Source organism: Grampus griseus (genome assembly GCF_964374135.1).
Source record: "Grampus griseus genome assembly, chromosome: 18".
Taxonomy (NCBI): domain Eukaryota; kingdom Metazoa; phylum Chordata; class Mammalia; order Artiodactyla; family Delphinidae; genus Grampus; species Grampus griseus.
The window spans coordinates 29,725,502-29,741,216 of record NC_139012.1 but is presented as its reverse complement, the minus strand read 5'-3'; the positions used below and the strand labels follow the sequence as shown (position 1 = coordinate 29,741,216).

The window sequence follows — 15,715 nt, the reverse complement described above, 5'->3', positions numbered from 1 at the left end:
TGAATGTCTGCCCTTTCCCAAGTCTGCATTTTAGCTCAGTATAAGCTATGATCTACTTTAGGGGTGCAAATCTGATTGGTTAAACCAATATCTCTGTCTTTAAAGATGGAGGTCGAGGGTAGAACTGGCAAAATGCAAATGAGAGATTAACATCATTAACCTATTAACTAATTAATATGCCATCTCATCTTGTAGGAAAAATATCAACGTGAACAGGAGAAGCTAAGGGAAGAGTGGCAGAGGGCTAAGCAGGAGGCTGAGAGAGAGAATTCCAAGTACTTGAATGAGGTAGTGTTGGCCCACGCCCTCTTCTAACTTCTCTACCTTGTTGGTGAAATTCGCTGTAAGCTGGAAGCTACCCCGTTTCACCTGGCTTTTGTCACACATTCACCTGTGTAGTTCTCTGAAAATACCAGGCTCTGGTTTGTCAATTTCACTGTGACGTTTCAGCCTTTCTCCTAGCTTCTCTACTGTATCACTAAATAATCCTATCGCTAGGCTCGAAGTGCATCTTCCTCTTCTGTGTTACAGCTCCACCACCCATGTGTGATTTTGGTAGTGATAAAACTTTTAACGTTATTTCAAGTGGAATTCTGGGCCAACTACAATAAGTATCATTTAAAACTGAGTATAGACGTATCTGTGCATAGTACAGAAATGCACAGATTCAGATGGGTTTCTTTTCTCCCTGGTCGCGTAGGAGCTAATGGTCCTAAACTCAAACAGCATTTCTCTGACCACACGGGAGCCTGCTGTGGCCACCCGGGGCGAAGAGTCCAAGGCACCTGACAGCGAAGGAACCCCAGCAGAGGAGGAAACGAGGCAGGAGCAGCAGCAAGAGAAAGACCAGGAGCAGAAGCAGCGCCAGGCAGAGGCAGAGGCAGACGAGCAGAAGCGCCAGGCGGAGAGAGAGAGGGAAACTTCTATCCAAATATACCAGTACAGAAGGTCTGTCCCCACGGCCGAAGGGCGCGTGTGCTTTTTCAGTTGATCTGACTTGGGTGCCTCTGAAGTGTGGAATGGATACAGCTAACTGGTCCCCCTGCTCCCTGCTATCCGTCCTCCACGCAGGGCCACACAAGCAGAGGTGAACCTTTTTCACTGTCAGTGATCCTGTCACCTAACTTCCCTCCTCAAAGTTCCCACATGGCTCCCTGTCGCGTTACAACATCATCCAGAGTTCTCGCCGTGGCCCCGATGGCTTGAATGAATGCAGCTCGGCCTTCTTGTCCACCCGGCTTCCAACCACTCTTCCCCTCACTTGATCGCTTACAGTCACACTGGCCTCCTTTTCCTTCCATGAAAATGTCCAACTGACTCTGCCCCGGGACTTTTGCATTTTCTAGTCCCTGTACCTGGAGAAGACTTCCCTCACGTGTTTGTGTGGCTTACTCATTTTCTTTAAGTCTCTGCTCCAATGTCACCTTCTCAGACTTTGCAGAATACCTCATCAGAAACACGTCTCTTCCCCCCACCCTTTCTCTCTAGTGTGCACTCGCCTGCTTTACATTATGCATTTATTTGCTTGTCTGTTAACCTGCCCCATCCCACTAAAATGTATTATGAGGCCAGTAAGTTTGTTTGCTTCGGTAGCCCAGCCCTGGAATAGTACCAGAACATAGGCACTCAGTGTATGTTTGTGGAATGAATGAATTGCAAATGTCTGTTGGCGGTAGTAGGTCTGTTTTCTGTAGGGATGGATTGAAATACTTCTGTATGTTTAGTTTTCAACTCAGAGACCATTCTCATAAAGAGGCTGGAATAACATTACTTTGATATCCATTTCTTAAACTCTGGGCAGGCATTAAAGTCTAATACTTTGAGCATAAACTCTTTTTCCATCTTTTAGGCCGGTTGATTCCTATGACATACCAAAGAGAGAAGAAGAATCTTCAGGTTTGCTTCCTAGTGACAGGTGTGTAGCGCTTTAATTGTAATTTGGTTGGAGTAATTGGCCTCTGAAGAATATTTGAGGTCTTGCCTAGATGTTTCGTAGGACTGCTTTAGCGCCTGCTCTTTTGTGGGATACAAAGATATCCTGCTGGTTGATGTTTGTATCAACTGGCTTTTGCCGTGTAACCAACTGCCCCTAAACTTAGTGACTTGACTTACGATTTCGTGGGTCAGCATTTTAGACTAAACTCAACTGGTGGTTCTTTTAATTGATTGGGTCCCTAGTGCATCTACCACCAGTTTACTAAGCAATTCTGCTTTGGGGAGTTGACTGGCCGTCAGCAGGGACAGTGAAAACAACTAAGCCATGTGTCTTTCAACATCCAGCAAGCCAGTGCAGTCTTCTGTACATGGTGGCTGGACAGAGAAAAGAGAGAGAATTAAAGAGAGAAAGCGTGTGAGGCACCTTGCAGTCTAAGGTCTGACCTGGTGCACCGTTGCTTCTGCCACATTCTGTTATCTAAAGTCACAAGGCCAGCGCGAGTTCACGGAGAGGAGAAAAACCCTCTCTCTTTGTGGAAGGAGCCACAGTGCAAGGGTAATGGACACAGAATAAGACTTGTGTTCATTTTTGCGATCTACCTGAAGCTTTATTTTAAAGAAGTTATAAGCAATGGCATAAGCTTACCAAAAGTTCCATGCGGACATCTGAAATGAGAATTGTAGCCTTCCTCTTAGTTTGATTAGAACTACTAGTCAGTTTCAGGGAATGAAGATAGGATTTCAGATACCTGACAAGTTATATATTTCCTAAAACATTAAATTTAATATTTTAAAAGAATTTTAAAAATGCTTTGCACTCTTGAAATCACTAAGGACTTCTGAAAAGTCTGTCTATATATATACCCACTGTATGACCATTAATCTGTGTTTTCACAGCTAAAATTTCTCCTTTAGGAAGTTCACCTTAGAAATAAGGAAGGGCTCATCTCTGTAGGCAATCAGGATGACTAAATAGGGCTCAGAGTAGATAGGGAAAAGAAAAACAACATACATAAAGGTACTAATGGGCTGACATTAAGCTAGACAAAAAATTCTAGTGATGGATAACCTTATTTATAGTGAATGTTTCTGGGTAACTTTAGATCATTAAAATGTGTCTCTCTCTTTTTTAAAGCTGTGATTTATTTATATATATAGAAATAAGCTTGATGTATGTGGTTTTCATTACCTTGAGAAAATAAGTAGATTTTAGGGAAAGGAAACTTAAGGAATCCTGGAAAGTATGAAACGCTCGTAGGTAGTTGTGATAAAGCATGCCCTAGAGGCATTAAGGAGCGTAGCTAGGCATCATGCATTAAAAATATTTTCTTCTACCTTAATACAAATGAAACCATTCATGGATGTTGCTAACAGTTGTGATATATTGTGTGTTACACATAATTATATGTTGTATTGATATAAACGTCTGCATATACCTATGTATGAATATTATTATTATATAATATATTATTATTCATTATTATTACTAGTATTTGAAGTTATTGTGCCTAGGAGAGTGAGAAAGAGATGAGCATGGATTGGTATATGGCCCCAAGGTTTAGGCCTTTTCAGAAGTTGCCTATGCCAGTGTGCTCCAGTACCTCTTTGGAATGCTAGGATAACATTTGGTGAGTTGCTGTTTCAGAGTAGGACCCTAATGCCCCCAAAGATGACTTCTTGACCCTCGGGCAGCGTGAACGAAGTGCTGACAGTTCTGTCAGTCTGATGTTAGGTGATCTGATGACAGATGCTTTGTACAGCCTGGGAAGATTGATGTCTGGAAGAGAAGAGAGTCAAAGTATTCAAGCTGGTCAGAAAATCATAGGCTTTAACTGACATCAACTTAGGATTTTCACATGCTTCTGTTCCTAGCATCAAGCTCTTTTCTCTTTAGAGATGTCTTGTTTTCTGCTACTTTGTGCAACATGAAAAATGCCTTCATATGAAAATACATATGGCTCTCAACAGACATGGGAAATAAATCAGCTGCTTTAAAAAGTAATCTTTTGGGGGTTCTTACTTCATAAATATGAAAAGGATGTTCTTAATGAGATGTATGTAATCTGTTCTGTGTTTTAGGAATAAATCCAGATCCACTACTGAACTGGATGATTACCCCACAAACAAAAATGGTAAATGTGAATTTTTTTCAGAATTCTTCCGCGCAATTGCTTAGTTATGCTATCACACCCTATGATCAGTATTTTTAAGGTCAAGGTATTTCAGGTTGATTAAGATTACATATTTAAAATACAACAGATTTTTAGCACCCCTTCCCATTTGTGTATAAGAACAAAATTATCTTGTGCTTCATTTGGCTTTATTTTATGATGGAGGGAGTACTGCAAGATTAAAATGATTATAAATAGCTAAGGAAATCTGTGGAAATTTTGCAAAGTGATGCTGATACAATTTTGTATAGTGAATTTCATCTTGCCTCCAAAGAATTGGGACAGAAAAGTTTTCTGCAGAGTACCAGGGAAATTGTATATAAACCCGAAATTGCATATAAACCTGAAATTGGACATTTAAATGACAAGATTCAAAAAATTCAAAATGGGGCTTCCCTGGTGGCACAGTGGTTGAGAGTCCACCTGCCGTTGCAGGGGACGCGGGTTCGTGACCCGGTCCGGGAAGATCCCACATGCCGCGGAGCGGCTGGGCCTGTGAGCCATGAAAAAAAATTTACAGCCCTCTGTGAACAAAACAACATCCACAGGCCCCAATGATCTGATGGCAGCTCTGGTTAAAGCTTGTAGAATTTACAGTTTCTAATAGGTTCTGTAATCACCCCTTTCCCCTTAACACAGAGGACCTTCCATCGTCTGGTCCTAGTTTAACTTTCCAGCGTATTTTGCTGTTTTCCCCATTAGGGGCCCTTAACTATAACCAAATTGTTCTCTCTCTCATTTTCCAACTTATCAGATGCTTTCTGATCTAGTTCCTCTGCTCTCACCTGTTTGGATTTCCAGTTTCTTCTCCCCTGAATTTGCCCCTAAGCCACCATTAAAATTAATGTTTAAGTACTTGAATCTGCCATGAAACATCTTTAACCTGCAGTGATCATATTCTCTCTTGAACGTAAACACGGGACCTGTTAGTAATAACAAGTGTGACTCTCAGAAATAGTTTTGTTAATATTTGTGACTAGTGTTATTGATCTGGCTATTTTTCTATGTATGTTTTCTCCCCTTTGCTAACTGTAAGCTCTTGTATAGCACACGGTAGACGTTATTAAATATCTTATTGAAAAACTTGGCTATGCCAGTAAGGCATCTTTAAAATAGAAAACATTTTATTCCAAATCTGACCAAATTGATAAGCTGTGTGCATACACCAATGTAAACATAGGCGTGTATAAGAAACCTTTGGTGGCCTTGTTCATTGCTTACTGGAAGATAAACTAAGGCAGAATGAATTTTGAAAGAAAGACAATAGCAGTGAATCTGGAGAGCAAAAGAAAATAAATCCTTAGATGAAATTTTCTAATCCAAATTGAGATGGGGAGGATACATCAAAGTTAGGGATGTTTTACCCATATCAGGAATTAATCAGCAAATCCAAGGAGACAACGCCTTCAGGATAAAACCTGACTTAATTGTCACTCATCCAAATTATAGTTCTGTCAGTTCCTTTACAGGAGATACAAGTCTGATAACATTCCTTGCTTATCATTTGGATTACTTGGCTAGTTTTCAATTTCACAAAAGCCATTTCGGTCATTGAATATGCTCTCATTCCTATGATTTGGTCATGACTTATTCTGTGACTTATACCGTGAAGACTCGAGCCATGTTAGCTGGAGATGCATGCGTTTCTGTCTTCGCTCTCTCCGCACGGGGAGTGTACGTTTTTTGAAAGAACAGAGTGCCCTGTTCCCTTGCAGAGTTGTCACAGCAAGCATTCAGTGAGCAGGTGCTTGACTGATTTTAATTTAGGAAGGAAGGAAATAGTGGAAGAGAAACTTTCTAGATGAGCAGTTTGTAATGTAATACTGCTGAAATCAAGGCTGGTTGTCTCCTTTTTAGGCAGCCCTCTGGAATGCCTCTGGGTGTGGAATTGGAATTTCTAGGGACAGGAGACTGTTCCTTTATGTTCTGAGGCAGCAGTCTCATTGAGAATTGATAATGTGAGCATATGTGCCCAATGTCACTTTTTTTTTTTTTTTTTGCTCCACTGTATTTGGAGATTTATCCACTATGCCTTTTTTTAATGTGCTAATCCCAGAGCTTTTGATGTTTTTAATTTAGGAAGCAATAGATATTTAGACCGAACTGGGAGCAGTAGCTCATCGCAGAAAAGCTCCAAGAAGGAACAAGTCCCATCAGGAGCGGAGTTGGAGAGACAGCAAATCCTTCAAGAAATGAGGAAGAGAACGTCCCTTTATGATGACAACAGCTGGATCCGACAGCGCAGTTCCAGTGTCAATAAAGAGCCTATTTGTCTGCCTGGGATTATGAGAAGGTGAGAGACATCTTCGGAATTATTTCTCCTTCTGTACTGAGGTGCAGATATTTAATTTCTAGACGTGCTGGCTGCTTTGGACAGAAGAGATGTCATCATTTCTTTTCTTATGTAAGATTTAGTGGGGGAAAGAGAAGGAGAGCAGATGTCATTGGGCACTTGTCACAGAGCACTGATTAGTGCCAGACACGTGCCAGGTGCTTTGTCTACATCATCTCACTTAATCTGGAAAGAATGTCTTGAGGCAGGGATAGTAATTCTGCTTTTCCATACGAAGAAGCTGTGACTAGAGCAAGCAATGCACTCGGACAAAACCACACGGCTAATAGGTTGCCAGGCTGCCTGTGGAGCTCTGATGTGTGATTCAGGTACTTAAATAATTGATGTGCTCTTAGTGCTTCCGTGGATGATGCTGAACCAAAAAAAAAAAAAAAATTAAACCTCTGTTTATAATGAGATAATGGTTAGATTGGAATCATGAAAGTAGTGTTCACAAAGTGTGGACACCTAATTTTTGTAACTTAAAGGAAAATACAAAGATATCAATTAATTGGAGATGAGAGGATGAACTAAACAGATGTATCCTGGGTAAGTGAATACTGAAGCTACTTCTATTTAGTATTTCCACAGCTGACCAACCGAGGAAAATTACTGACAACACATTACAGACCAAGGGCTAATTACCTCAGTGTAAAAGTAACGCTTGAAAATCAGTAAATAAACCCCGAAAACTTTATAGAAACATAAACAAGTGATATGAACAGATAGTTCATAGAAAAAGAAACAAAGTCAGTAAGCATATGACAGATCAACACTTCTCCTAAAACAACAGTGGTATGCCTCGCTGGTGGGATTTGTAGAGTTAAAAGGTTGATTAAATCTAGTATTGATTAAATTAACTTAAATCTAGTATTGATTGAATCTAGTATTGATTAAATCTAGTATTGACAATTGTATAAGGAAACAGGAATTCTTGTTCCCAACCGGGTGGGCAGTTTTTTCAGTGTTAATTAAGCAAAAGTTTTTGCGTATACCCCGTGAGCACTTGAGTTTCCGACACTTTATCTTCTGGGTATATTTGGATAAGTATGCAAAGATAGTATTGGCAGTAGCAAAAAAGAGAAATAATCAGAATATGTACAAATAAGAGTGTACTTGGTGCTCATTAAATAAATAGTGGCACCCTGATAAGTAGAATACTATACAACTATTAAAGAGTGAAAGAGACATCACTCTATAATATGCCACCTCAACAGTGAGTGGGTTAAAATAACAATTCACTACTCTCAGAATTCTGAGCGTTGGCCGGGCAGGTCTTTGCATGTATTGGTTGGGGCACTTGGCAGCTGTAGTCATTTAGAGCTGCGGTTGGCAATCTGTTTTGCACGCAGGACCAGATTGTAAATAATTTAGGCTTGGTAGGCCACCCAAGTCTGCGTCATGTATTTTTTGTTGTTTTTTTTAATGACTGTTTGAAAAGATAAAATACCCTTAGCTCATGCATTTTTCGTATCCTGGCAGTGGGCTATAACTTGCTGACCTCTGATACTCCAGTGAGAGCTCAGCTGGAGCTATTGGTTGGGAGCTGCTGTTCTCCAAATAGGCCTCCCCACATAGCTGCTTGGGTTGCCTCATAACCTGGCACCTGGATTTAAAGAGGAAACCTTGCAAGAGGTATAAGCCCTAATGTGCAAGTGCTTATCAAACCTCCATTTGTCTCATGTCTGCTAATGTCCCATTGACCAACATGTCGCATGGCTAAGCCCAGAATCAGTGGGAGGGGACCACACAAGGATGTGGATACCAGGAAGGTGATTCACTGGGGGCCACCAAAGTACCTTCTATCACCTGAACTGACATGAAGATAGTTCTAAGAAAAGGTATATTACATGCAATAAAGCAAGTTATGAAGAATATGAGTTGTAGAATAATCCCATTTGTTTAAGCATGTTAAACATATGAACACATTACATATGTATATAGACATGGTTATCCGTACATATGTAAATTTGTATATGTATGTAAATATATACTTGCATGTGTGAGGAAAGAGTCTAGAAGGATACACCGTCAACAGTGGTTACCTCTGGGGATTAGGCAGGTAAATTGTAAGTAAAAGTGTATATACCCTGCTGGATTGCTTGGGTCTTTCTCATCATGATGATATAATACTTTTATAATTTGAAAAAAATACATATTTCAAACTTGGGATAAGAGAGAAAGTTTTAAAAGCCATAACAACAAAATTGACCAGGTAGGAAAAAATCCTCATAATTTGGAGTCAATCTTTGTAGGTCAGAATTAATGTCAAGTACATAACGATCTTATTTACAAAGCAGAAATAGAGACACAGACATAGAGAACAAACGTATGGATACCAAAGGGGAAGGGGATGTGGAATGAATTGGGAGACTGAGACTGACATATAAACACAATTGATACTGTGTATAAAATAGATAACTAATGAGAACCTACTGTATAGCACAGGGAACTCTTGCCCTGTAGTGACCTAAATGGGAAGGAAATCCAAAAAAGAGGGGATATATGCATACGTATAGCTGATTTACATTGCTGTACAGTAGAAACTAACACAACATTGTAAAGCAACTCTACTCCAATAAAAATTTAAAAAATTTAAAAAAAATAAATGAAGGTTAATTGAATATGAAACATCATGATGCCTTTGATGAAAAGGAACTTTAGCTGTTAAAGGTAATTTTATATGTAACTGGCCTTGTTAGATTCATACCTGCTTATAAAATACATGGATATTTTAATGACTGTAATGGTGTTAAGTGGATTTCTAGTTGAATGTGTTCTATAACTTGGATGAACCCTTTCCATGTTTCAGAGGTGAATCTCTAGATAACCTGGATTCCCCGAGAGCCAGTTCTTGGCGACAGCCCCCTTGGCTCAACCAGCCTTCAGGAGTCTATGCCACTTCCTCTGTCCAAGACTTCAGTCGCCCCCCACCTCAGCTGCTGTCCACTTCGAACCGTGCCTACATGCGGAACCCCTCCTCCGGCGTACCCCCTCCCTCAGCGGGTTCCGGGAAGACCACCACCCCGTCCCCCATACTGCGCAGCCATTCCCCTGCGGTTCCGCAGCCCGGCTCCCAGCCACGCAACAGGTGAGGCCCTTTGGGTTTTCCCTCTTCTTCCCTTCGTCTCAAGGGGTTGTTTTTCATTAAAAATTTCCCAAAATCTTGTCCAAGGTTTCCAATGAAAAAAGAAAAACAAGCCTTTTTGAGTGTGTCAGTTTCAGTGTTCCTTTCCCAAATCAGTTCCTTGCTATCTTTCCATGCCAACCCAAGGGCATTTATGGATGTCTTATGAAGCCATTGGAGGCCTTTAAAATGTTGACTTCACTGCCACTGCCTCGTTTACTTGGGCCTGTGGTCAGTGTCTTAGATGCAGACGGACCTGAACAGTTCTCACTGTGGAATCATAAAAATATACAGTAGCTCAAGAATGCATGACAAATTGATGAGTAAAAGCAGTATTGTAAAATGTTTGACTGTTTTGATGAAACTGTAACATAAACTCATTTTATAGGAACTGAGCATGAAAGGAAATCATTATAACCCAGACCCATCGTCTGTGGAACTTTGAACAAGCTGGCTTAAAAAATCCTTAAGTTAGATATGGCATTTTGGGTTTTTGATTTCCAAGACCATTGCTTGTCTCTTATCTGGTTTTCCGACGTCTTACTCAGACTACATCAACTGAATTCTGCAGGTCATATGCTGCGGGAACTGTGTGAGAGTTATAATGGTGGGTCTTGGCACTTGCCTTTTGGTATGGGTTAAAGCTCAGATTATCAGCCTGTGTTGGGGTGCTATATCTGTGTAGCTTCTCCACAGATCACTGATGCTTCACAAAGCCACATACAGCAGGGTTTCTGTTGAGACCTGAAGGGAGTGCTACTGGCCTATGCTACTTTTCATCACTATTGAAATACTGAAAAGTAGAAACACAATGATTAATATTGGGATTTTTTTTTAAGCTATCAACTAAAGGATTTCATTCGGAGAAGATATTTTTATCTAGCTAAAAATGTTGCTTGTGCCAGGATTTATAAAATGTGTATCAGGGAGCTTAAATTAAGAGAAGAAGAGATGAGGATTTTTGGTAAATTTGGAGGGAAGATAGGGACTGCAGAGTCGGGGAGAAGCCAGAGGAGAGAGTACCTGTTTCCTTACTGAGAACCCTGCCCTCGGAAAGCAGAAAGGAGACGGGGCTGTGGACTTCTCTGCCCTGAAAAGGTCTCTATCTAGAGCACGTGGTGCTCTAACGTGAGGCACTCAACAGCTATGCCCTTTCCAATGTCACTGAAGTGCTGTGCCAGTCCAGTGGGATGCAAAGATAAGAAGTAGCCTTCACCTTTCGGCCTGGGAGAAGAGATAAGCCTTGTAAATAAAGCAAAGTAGAAACTTGCCTTACCTATCTAAATGGTAGCTGTCAGGCAGTTTTCATGTCATTCTCCGCAGAGGCAGCCCTGTAAACCAGAGGTACAGTCAGGAAAGCACTGATACTTCTGTTGACCTAGAATATCGGGTGAATGAGAAAGAGGTTGAGAAAATAAGGTTGAGGCGGTAGGTTGAATAGACTTGCAACACCTCTCCGAAGCGGGGCTGCCCTTTCGGTGTTCGACGAGCAGAAGACATGATTAGAGCTGTGCCTTGGAGGGTTTACCTGGCAAGATGATGTCGGCTGCATTAGAGGAGGGGGGACTGTTGCCGAGTACAGATGTGGTCTGAGGGTGATAGCACCGCGAAGTGCAGCATGGACTGGTTACACGGAAATCCTTCATGTATGTGACTAGGTGTCAAGGGTTCCAGAGCCGTCGTGGAGGTCCGTCAAGGTACAGTATAATCAAGGCATACTTTGGTTGGCTGGTGAACGTTTTCCTGCCACAGGTTTATAAAATAAAGAGTTTCGTAAACTATGATTCACGTTAATACCAGAGTGTGATTTTTAGATAAGAGCTTTGAGCTACTCGGATGAAAGCCACCCTTCCATTCTCGTTCTACGTCTAGGTCGGTCAGTGGGAAGCGCATGTGCTCCTATTGTCATAACATTCTGGGCAAAGGAGCCGCCATGATCATCGAGTCCCTGGGTCTTTGTTATCATTTGCATTGTTTTAAGGTGAGACTGAGCCAGACAGCCTACAGGCCCGCATTGCTTTGCTTGGAGAGAGCATGGCTTCTTGCAGCGCTGGGTGTGGACCTGCCACTAACAAGCTAGGTGCTGCCTCTGTTGGTCTGTGCTGCACTTTGAATCACAAATGGCCTGCTACTGCTACTAGGTTCTCAAACCTTGAACCTGGCTTCAAAACTTAAAGCCGGAAGCACTATGCACGTCCTATTTCCAATCTAAGATTCTATAAGTAAAATTTACCGTGCGTAAATGCTTTCTCTGACATGCTGCCACGGTTATTAACAGCATGGGGACATGAATTATAACAGTGTCCAAACCCTAGCTTTGAACAGGGAGAGTATGAAAGGAAAAATAATGTATTTTTACAGTTGCACAGTCTGCTTGTACCTAAGGGGCTCTTGCACATAAGAAAGAAGTAGGGCTCTATGACTCCCTTAGTTTGCAGTATGTCTTTAGAGACACATCTGTTTGATTCTTGAACTTGCGTTGGGCCAGAGAGAGAGATTCCGGTGGTTGATCCTGGAGTCCTTTAGAGCTCAGCTTGTTTAAGCTTGTCTATCTCTGGCTTGGGTTGTTCCTAGGCATAGCAGAATGAGTCAAAATTATTAGTGTTTGAGCACAGGGAACCAAAATACCCAGCCTTGAAGGGAAAGCACTGTGAGTGAACCTCACCGAATTGGTGCTGGGGGGAATGCCTGTGGTGACCCACCCCAGGGCAGAGAGCCAGGCACCCAGTCTTGGTGCCCTTCACCCGTTCCTTCCTGTGGTGCTTTATCCTCTCCATTCCGCTGGGAGAAAGGAAGATGCAATTTCTTTAAACCAATCAACGAATCATTTCCATTCTTTTGGTATATTTAGAATGATATCTTGGCTCTTAAAATTGGCTTTATGAATTCTTTAATGTCTCATCTGGCAGGTTTCCTTTTCATCTAATTATCTTTGGGCCTTTTTTTTTTTTTCTTCCTTTGCTGAAATGTATCTAAGAGCTTAGAAGCTGCGTTTTGCTCAAATTTTTTTTTTTTTTTTTTTTCTGGGAGTGCCCCAAGCTTTCTTGAGCTAAGTGTGGACGTTTCCTGTTTTTGCTTTTTTTTGTTTGTCTCCCAGTGTGTGGCCTGTGATCGTGACCTCGGAGGCTCTTCCTCAGGAGCCGAAGTCAGAATCCGAAACAACCAACTGTATTGCAACGACTGCTATCTCAGATTCAAATGTAAGAGAGCAAATCAGGGAGAAAATTTCTTGTCTTTTGCGGAGACCACGGGTTCCCATGCATTTCCCTGAACCTGCCACCAGCTCCCCTTCAAGCTCCCTGCCCCAGAGCTCCAGGCTTCAGGAATCTCAGAGTATCCCCTTCAAAGAGGGTCCGGTGAGCGGGTCAGTGGGTCAGTGCTCAGGATTCCAGCCACACAAGGGTGGGTGTAGGACCAAGGAACCAGAGAGGGATGCGTGCCAGGAGTCAGGACCGTGTGCTGTGCAGTCTGCTGAGTCTGGAGAAACTTCTGATGACTCAAGCATAAAAACCAACCAAGACCAACAGTCAAAATGAATCTTCTGTATAGACTCTCATCAGTTTCTTGGCTAAGAAACTCTCATCATTTTAGCTGATTTCTATTATTTACTAATGGGGTCTGATTATGTGATTTAGAATATGACCAACTTTAAAAACTGTGGTTTAAAAAGGTAATAAAGAATAGTCAGCGTATGCTTTGTTACTCTATAATCATATGCTATCAAATTATACAATAATTTAAGCATTAATTCTGATGACATAGTGTTTCAGTGTCATTTTTGGAAAAATTGCGTTTTTCGAAAACTTCACATGCTATTCTGTGTCTAAGCCTGTTTTTGCCTGTAAGTGTGTTATAAACATAGGGTAGCGTAAGTAGATTGCATATCGTTTATAGCTACATAAAGACAACCATTCCTCCTTTTTATATTTTGAGCCTTGATGCTGGTAACATGTGTTTCTTCCTTATTGTGAAAGGGTGTTTGTTACAAGTGGTATCAGCCAAACCATATGCTTTTGAGCTCTGAGGTATTTATATGGCCTTTATGTGAAGAGTGCTTTGGAAATGGCTTCAGCCCAGTCAACTCTCTCTTATCTGTCACCGTGTTTTGAGGCTTCTCACCCCGTTGGTCCAGACCTTTCCTGGATGCCAGCACTGAGGTGGGAGAGTGTCAAGGCTGGGCATGGAATGGGGAGGGAGTGTGTGTATGTGTGTGAGCTTTTCTCTCTTTAGTCAAAATTCCAAAGCCAAATATAATTGATTTTTGGAATCATCATGGAAAAATTGCCCATGCCTTTTCTCTCCTCCAGTACAAATAATAGAGAGTTGAGTGTAACTTGTTTCTATATCAGCAGTTAATTTTTACTCCATTTTTTTTTGCAAAGAAAGACTTGTAGAACCCAGAGGTGTGATTTGCCCAGCTTTATCCTAAGTGAGTAACAGGGTAACTCTTTCTACCTCATGGGGTCATTCTCTGAACGATTCCTGCTATGTATCCCAGGTGGCGATATTCGAGTGTTTCTGAATCTAAGCGCTTTTCTTTCTTCTCTCCTTGCCTGATCAGCTGGACGGCCAACCGCCATGTGATGTAAGCCTCCACACGAAAGCACTGTTGCAGATAGAAGAAGAGGTGGTTGCTGCTGGTATAGATCTATAAATACACGTTGTATGTCCTTTTGCTCTCTTTTTTAAAAAGAATAATACTTTTTCTGGCCTCTTTAGATTACATCAGAGCATTATAGTCTTGGTAGAACCTGTATTTTTGTTGTTTATTTATAAGAAGGTAATTATGTGTGGGGAAAAGTGCAGTATTTCCTTTTTGAATTCAGCATTATAAAAGCACAGGGGAAAAATAAGAACTTCGAAATATTTTTTTGATGCTGATAATGATCTAGTTTGACTTTCTAATGGTGTTTTGAGGAGGGTTATTTTATTGTTTTTTTTTTTTTAAGTTTTGGAAACATTATTTGAAATAGTTAATATAAATATGTAATTGCATTTGCTCTGTTTATTATAATGTATTCTAAATTAATGCAGAACAATACGGAAAATTTCACTAAAATCCACCCCCAAATTTGCTTTCTGTATCCTTCTTTTCATTTATGTAATATTATTAAAATTTTTTTTAGCTTATATGACATTTTATTTGCTTGATGAGGGGAGCTCTATTTTCTTCACCAGAATTGTCACTAAGCAATTCCCAGTAGAAATTGCTTCTTTTCATTCATGGAAAATCATCATGGTTTGTATGCCAGAAGTTTTCTCCAGAAACTAGTGAGCCTTTCTGTTCAACTGCATTTGTAAATAAACTTGCTGATGCATTTAAAGAGTGGTTCTTTTTCTTCTGTGTGTGTCTGTGTTTGTCTACCTTCCAAGCCTTTTAATTTTGTTTCAGTGTGTGGCTTTTCTTGATACTATGTTTTATTTAGCATATTTACTGAGGAATAAATTGACATACAATAAAATGCACATATTTAAACTGTACAGTGACAGGTTTTGACATGTGTATATACCTATGAAACTATGACTGCAATCTTGATATCATTTTTCCTGAAAAATTTTAACAAGAAACTTTATTTTTGATGGAAAGTTGTTTTTGAATGCAATACGTTTTTATGGTGAGAGGTGAAGTGAATGGTGAATTGTTGGATGATGTGCATAGAATCTTTACATATTCTTTTACTTCCTCAGTGATAAGTTCAGAAAATCTATAGGATAAAAAAATCTATAATGTTTTAGAAATCTGGAGTGAGAGTGCAAGAACGCAAGACTTTAGCATGTTTTGAGCAAAATAAGCTTGCTTGAATCCTTTATAATAAGGAAACTGGAGTGGTTAATTCTAGGATATGAGAACTGTACTGGGATAGGTTAGAAATAAGAAGCTGTAATGTGGGAGAACATAAAAAATTTAGTTCCAGTTTTTATTTTTGTTTAGTATTCTTTATTTCTGATTATTAGAGTAATGTGTGTTTTTTGATGAAAATTTATCAAGTACCTAAAGCGTAAGGAATTCCAAACTTCCAATGTCCAAACTTTGGAATTCCAAAATTCCAAACTTCGAAGACAAGAGCTCTGTGTTTAAACTCAGTCCGTACACAGTTATTTATCCTGTGTTCCTGGTTAACATTGGCTTGTGAATTTTTCCATGTTCTT

The 15,715-nt window shown here is 40.4% G+C and overlaps 1 protein-coding gene across 23 annotated transcripts in view; it reads left to right on the top strand.

Moving 5' to 3' along the window:
- LMO7 (LIM domain 7) overlaps positions 1-14,908 on the top strand; it is a 121,563-nt gene extending 106,655 nt beyond the window's left edge. For 22 of the 23 annotated variants that reach the window (XM_082675850.1, XM_082675838.1, XM_082675842.1 and 19 more), the window contains 9 exons: positions 196-288; positions 701-948; positions 1,850-1,915; positions 4,015-4,067; positions 6,186-6,399; positions 9,251-9,529; positions 11,438-11,546; positions 12,663-12,765; positions 14,127-14,908. In XM_082675850.1, the coding sequence (XP_082531976.1) occupies positions 196-288; positions 701-948; positions 1,850-1,915; positions 4,015-4,067; positions 6,186-6,399; positions 9,251-9,529; positions 11,438-11,546; positions 12,663-12,765; positions 14,127-14,149 (1,188 nt within the window). In that variant the 3' untranslated portion in view covers positions 14,150-14,908. The remainder of the gene's footprint in view (positions 1-195; positions 289-700; positions 949-1,849; positions 1,916-4,014; positions 4,068-6,185; positions 6,400-9,250; positions 9,530-11,437; positions 11,547-12,662; positions 12,766-14,126) is intronic. The other variant, XM_082675854.1, reaches the window with a different exon arrangement.
- Positions 14,909-15,715: the final 807 nt, after the last annotated feature.